This window comes from Plecotus auritus (genome assembly GCF_963455305.1).
Source record: "Plecotus auritus genome assembly, chromosome: 7".
Classification (NCBI taxonomy): domain Eukaryota; kingdom Metazoa; phylum Chordata; class Mammalia; order Chiroptera; family Vespertilionidae; genus Plecotus; species Plecotus auritus.
The window spans coordinates 40064436-40069797 of record NC_137774.1 but is presented as its reverse complement, the minus strand read 5'-3'; the positions used below and the strand labels follow the sequence as shown (position 1 = coordinate 40069797).

Genomic DNA, 5362 nt, shown 5'->3' with positions numbered 1-5362 from the left:
TCCCTGAAACCAGAGACTGTCTTACAGGTTGAATAAATAGATTAGTAGATTGCATTTTCACATATTTTTTATTTTTCCGTAAGCCTAACAAAGTATCTAGTTCATGCAATATGAGAATCCAGTACTTGTTAATTGATTAAATACAATATGGTTGGGTAGTGGCACTGGGATGGGGGAGGTTGGGCAATTCTGATTCAAAAATTGCTCACTTCTTAGAAATGAGTGTCCAGGCCTAACTGTCAATTAGTCCCACTGAGCAACAAGGATATTTTCCCAAAATGCTGGCTCTATGGATTTAGTAAACTCAGTTGCAGAGATGACTTATCATTGAGACAAAACTGGTGGATACGGAAGATCATTATACACAGTAACTTCACTAATAATTCTGGATTTCTCTCCCCAATCTTAATAAAAGAATAATGAGGGAAGATAATCAATCCTCTACCCTGGATTTTATCCTCCTGGGAGTTAGCAGTCAGCAGGAACAGGAAGATTTCTTCTTCATCCTTTTCCTGCTCATTTTCCCCATCACACTGATTGGAAACCTGCTCATCATCTTGGCCATTTGCTCTGACATTCGCCTTCACCACCCCATGTATTTTCTCCTTGCTAACCTCTCCTTCGTTGACATCTTCTTCTCCTGTGTAACCATCCCGAAGATGCTAGCCAACCATCTCTTGAACACCAAAACCATCTCCTTTGGGGGATGCCTGACACAGATGTATTTCATGATTGCTTTGGGTAACACAGATAGCTATATCCTGGCTGCAATGGCATATGATCGTGCTGTGGCCATCAGCCGGCCACTTCATTACAAAACTATTATGAGCCCACGAACTTGTGTCCTGCTAGTTGTTGGGTCTTGGGTGGTTGGAAACACTAATGCCCTCCCCCATACTCTGCTCACAGCTGGCCTGTCCTTCTGTGGCAACCAGGAAGTGGCCAACTTCTACTGTGACATTACCCCTTTGCTCAAGCTGTCCTGCTCTGACATCCACTTTAATGTGAAGATGATGTACCTCGGGGTTGGTGTTTTCTCTGTGCCATTGCTATGTATCATCATCTCCTATGTTCGGGTCTTTTCCACAGTCTTACATGTTCCATCTACGAAGGGTGTGCGCAAAGCCTTCTCCACCTGTGGTTCCCACCTCACAGTTGTTTCTTTGTATTATGGGACAGTCATGGGCATGTATTTCCGCCCTCTGACTAGCTACAGTCTAAAGGATGCTGTGATAACTGTGATGTACATGGCAGTGACTCCAATGTTAAATCCTTTCATCTACAGTCTGAGAAATCGGGACATGAAGGCTGCCCTGGGGAAACTCGTCAGCAAGAGAATCTCCATGTAACCAATGTGAGGTCATGTTGGAGACTGTAGTCACCAATTAAAATGCATGTGGCAACCCATCCCCAATGTCCTCACTCTTCAAGAAGCAACCTTTGCCCTTCTAGCTGAAAATTATTCTTCTCCAATATTTGTAACAATTTATGATTCCTCTTATTGACATTGTCGCTTTGAACACACTATTATCCTTTGGCAGAGTTGCAGCACAGGAATATTGGGTTCATTTCCAGCTACTGTCTTATCTCTCAGAGTAAAGTGTAAAAGGCATGAAGCTCAGCTTCCACATCCACATTTAGTAACATCTGCCTGCCACTCTCACAGGATGTGAGTATAGTGCCGTTCTTTATTTGAAGGATATAAACCATTCATCAAATGGCCAAATTTTATTGCGCTATTATGTTTATCCATCTCCGCTCAGCTTACCACCTTCTGAGAGCAGGTCTTAACACATCACTCTACCTTTCATAATCTTGGTCATAGAAACTATATCCAATAATTCTCGGTGGAAAGTGGGATGAACAAATAAAAAATATCAGCCTCTGAAATGTAATGTGCCAATGATCAGGCATAATCATCCTAGAATGTTACTCACCCATCCAGGAAATCTTTAAATACACTGACCTGGGGAAGCAATCTTGTTCTTGCTGTATTGTAAAGCAACCTGGCTGTTTCTAAAGAGCAGACCACTCTCCCTCAAATGACACTCATCAATAGTAGTTGCATTCTAAACTAATAAATATTCTAATTCAATTCATATAATAAAGTACTGATTTAATTACTTATAAAATTAAATAAAGCTACACTGAAAAAAAATCGGGGTGCCAAATAAGTGAGGTATTGAGGATTAAGTGGCCTTGCTTCTCCAGAATGGCCCAACAAAGATGAACTTTTATTGTGGATGGCCAGCCCTGGTTATGTAGGTGATAGTCCCCAAACAGAGGTAGTTAACTCAGCAGGTCACTAAGTAACCACTAATGAATTCCACTACCAATGATTTGATTCTGTTCATGAGAAAATTTTTTCTCAAAATATGAATAACATATAAATGATTGTCCTTAAATATCATATTTCCAAATAGGACAACATTTTGAAGAGGTAGTCTGACATGTCTTAGAACAGTATGCAATTTGTTTTAGTATCTAGTATTTTAAACTGCAGTAAAAATAGAAAGTTACCTCTTATAACTAATTCACAATGCCAAGAATTGTCCATGAATGTTAGAAGATGGTGTTATTGATCTTCTAATGCTTTCTACGCCTCTAAAATACCAAGGATGAGAACTAGACCAATTATTTTTTTTAACTAAACAGAGTTTGATTACAAATGCATATGAACCTGTGTGAATGAATGACCAAATTCAAGAGGGGAGAGTTAGAAGAATGCAGCAGAAGCTACAATGTAGTTATATGTAAGTTATTACTAGAGACCTAACTTTCAGATTGCATGGTGGGCCTAGGGGTATTTGTGACATTATTCAGATAGATGAATAGATAAGTAGACAGATGATAGATGGTAAATAGATACATAGATACATAGATGATAGATACATAGATGATAGATGACAACAGCTCTACATGAAGCAATGATGAGATTTTGTCTTGAAGTAAGATTGGATAGAGAGAAGTAAGGGAGCAGAAAAGGGTGGTGACATCAGGAGTTTAATTAGGCAGCTCTGAAGAATCTAAAGAGCTCTAAAGAATTGAGAGCAATCTAAACAAATAGTGCACGTATAGATAAAGGACCTGGAAGCCAAGGTAATGTGGAAAGGGGAAGAACAAGGGGTAGCAATTTGTATGAAAGTTGTAAGTAAGAGGATGTCTTCTAGGTTTTAAGCTTGAGCTGCTGAAAAAAAAAATACGGTTGAGCTTTAATGAAAATAGGGAACATGGCTCTGATCCTTTTGGGCGTATTTTCAAGAGATATCCAAATGAATAGTAGAATGAGAGGTAAAACAAAGCATGGATCAGAGTTGGTAAGTGCAGTTATAGAAACAGATGAAATCATCCAGGAGTAGGAGAGTCAAGCCTGGGATTCTTGCAGAATGACTAAATGTTTACACAGAATGAGGATCCTAGTGGGGGAGAAAGGCATCTGTACAATCTAGAATTGATATCAGGCTCTTTGTTTGTCTCCTTTTTGTATCAGCCAAAGAGCACAGCAGAGTGTATTTAACAGTAATTTGGAGTAGGCATGCAATTGAACTGCAATATATAGTTATACAGTATAAAACACGTGAACTAAAATATAATATATGCACACACAATACAAAGACATAAATAAGAAAGGAGCTTTATTGTATCTTTCTATTTTTATATATTTGAAATGTTGCATAATAATAATTTTTTCAAATATTAAATGATGGTCTTTCAGAATAACCAGTGAAGTTACTCTTGGACTTTAGGTATTAACCTTGACACTACTAGCTCTCCCTCACCCATAACCATCCAATAAGCCACCAGTTTCCATGGATAAACTGCCTTTATCATTTCTGTATCTTTCCCTCTCTCTTCTCTTCCCAGAGCTGCAGTCTTCTTTTGGACCCTCCGCACATACACCCGTTTATCAGCCACAGGGTCGCAGCCCAATCTTTCCAACATGCAAATCTGATCCTATCTCTCTGCTGCTTGAAATCCATCAAGATCACCTCCTGGGCCTTCAGCGTTATGTTCTGCCTCCTGCAGGCATCTGTACTGAAAGAATTGCATCTCCCTGACCAAAGCACTGACTGCCCTGGGCCTTCATTCATTTTGCCCCCATCCCCACGGGTAAGAATTCCCTTTTGTCCCCTTTCTCTTGCTCCCATCTGCACCCAACTCATTTACCTCCACAAATCAGTTTGGGCATCGTCTCCTCCAGAAAGTCACCCCTGCCGACCAGAGTGTTGGGGGTTTTATTTCCATACCATGCCTCATGCTCTATAGCAATAGTCCTCCAAGCATGGTCCAGGGCTCCCTCAGGACCCTTCCCAAGGTCCTGCGAGGTCAAAAGTATCTTCTGAGTAATAACAAGGCATTATTTGCTTTTTTCACTGTGTTCTGTTTGCCCCAATGGTGCCAAAGCATCAGTGGGTAAACGGCTAGTACCTTTTCATGAAGCAAGGCAGTGGTACCCAACCACACTGGTACCCATTGCTTTCTTCACCATCACACACTTGCAGTAAATTTAAAAAGTTTTAAAGCCCAGATTCCCTTAAAAAGCTCCGTGATGAAGCAGTAAGAATTTTTATTTTTACTAACTTAAGTACCCATCCTTTTAAATATCGATGTCATGAGAAAAAGCATCTATGAGATGGTTTGAATTGAGAGCTAAATAGGCACTTTTTTCCCCTGGAATACCATCTTACTTAAAGGACAAACTGACATACTATGGTTATAGAGACTTGGGTTTTTGGCAGATATTTATTTAAAATGAATGAAGCACCCTAGCCAGTTTTGCTCAGTGGATAGAGCATCAGCCTGTGGACTGCAGGGTCCTGGGTTTGATTCCGGACAAGGGCACATTCCTCGGTTTCAGTTTCAGGGTCCTCCCCAGTCCAGGCCCTGGTTGGGGCTCATGCAGGAGGCAACCAATCAATGTGTTTCTCTCACATTGATGTTTCTCTCTGTCTTTCCCTCTCTCTTCTACTCTCCCTAAAAATCAATGGGAAAATATCCTTGTGTGAGAATGAACCAAAAAATGAAATAAAATGAATGAAGTGAACCTGCTATTTCAAGGAAAACAACTGACAGTATTTGTTGCCAATAATAAAATTGAAGCACTCAAGAAAATGATTTTTTCATTAATTTTTACTGAATTTATTGGGGTGACATTGGTTAATAAAATTATATATGCTTCAAGTGTACAATTCTATAACATATCATCTGCATATTGTGTTCACCATCCAAAGACAAGTTGCCTTCCATCACCATTTATCTTCCCCTTAACCCTCTTCTGCCTCCCCACCCCCTTTCCCTTTTGTAATCACTATACTGTTTTCTGTGTCTATGAGGTTTTTTTTTTAAATTAATCCCTTTACCT

At 39.8% G+C, this 5362-nt stretch overlaps 1 protein-coding gene across 1 annotated transcript; it reads left to right on the top strand.

The window, feature by feature from the left end:
- Nucleotides 1–419: 419 nt before the first annotated feature.
- LOC308252571 (olfactory receptor 1A1) lies at nt 420–1349 on the top strand (the record flags this gene model as incomplete). The annotated part of the gene is made up of 1 exon (XM_080677360.1): nt 420–1349. One exon carries the CDS (start codon nt 420–422, stop codon nt 1347–1349), a length of 930 nt encoding a protein of 309 aa, XP_080533486.1.
- Nucleotides 1350–5362: the final 4013 nt, after the last annotated feature.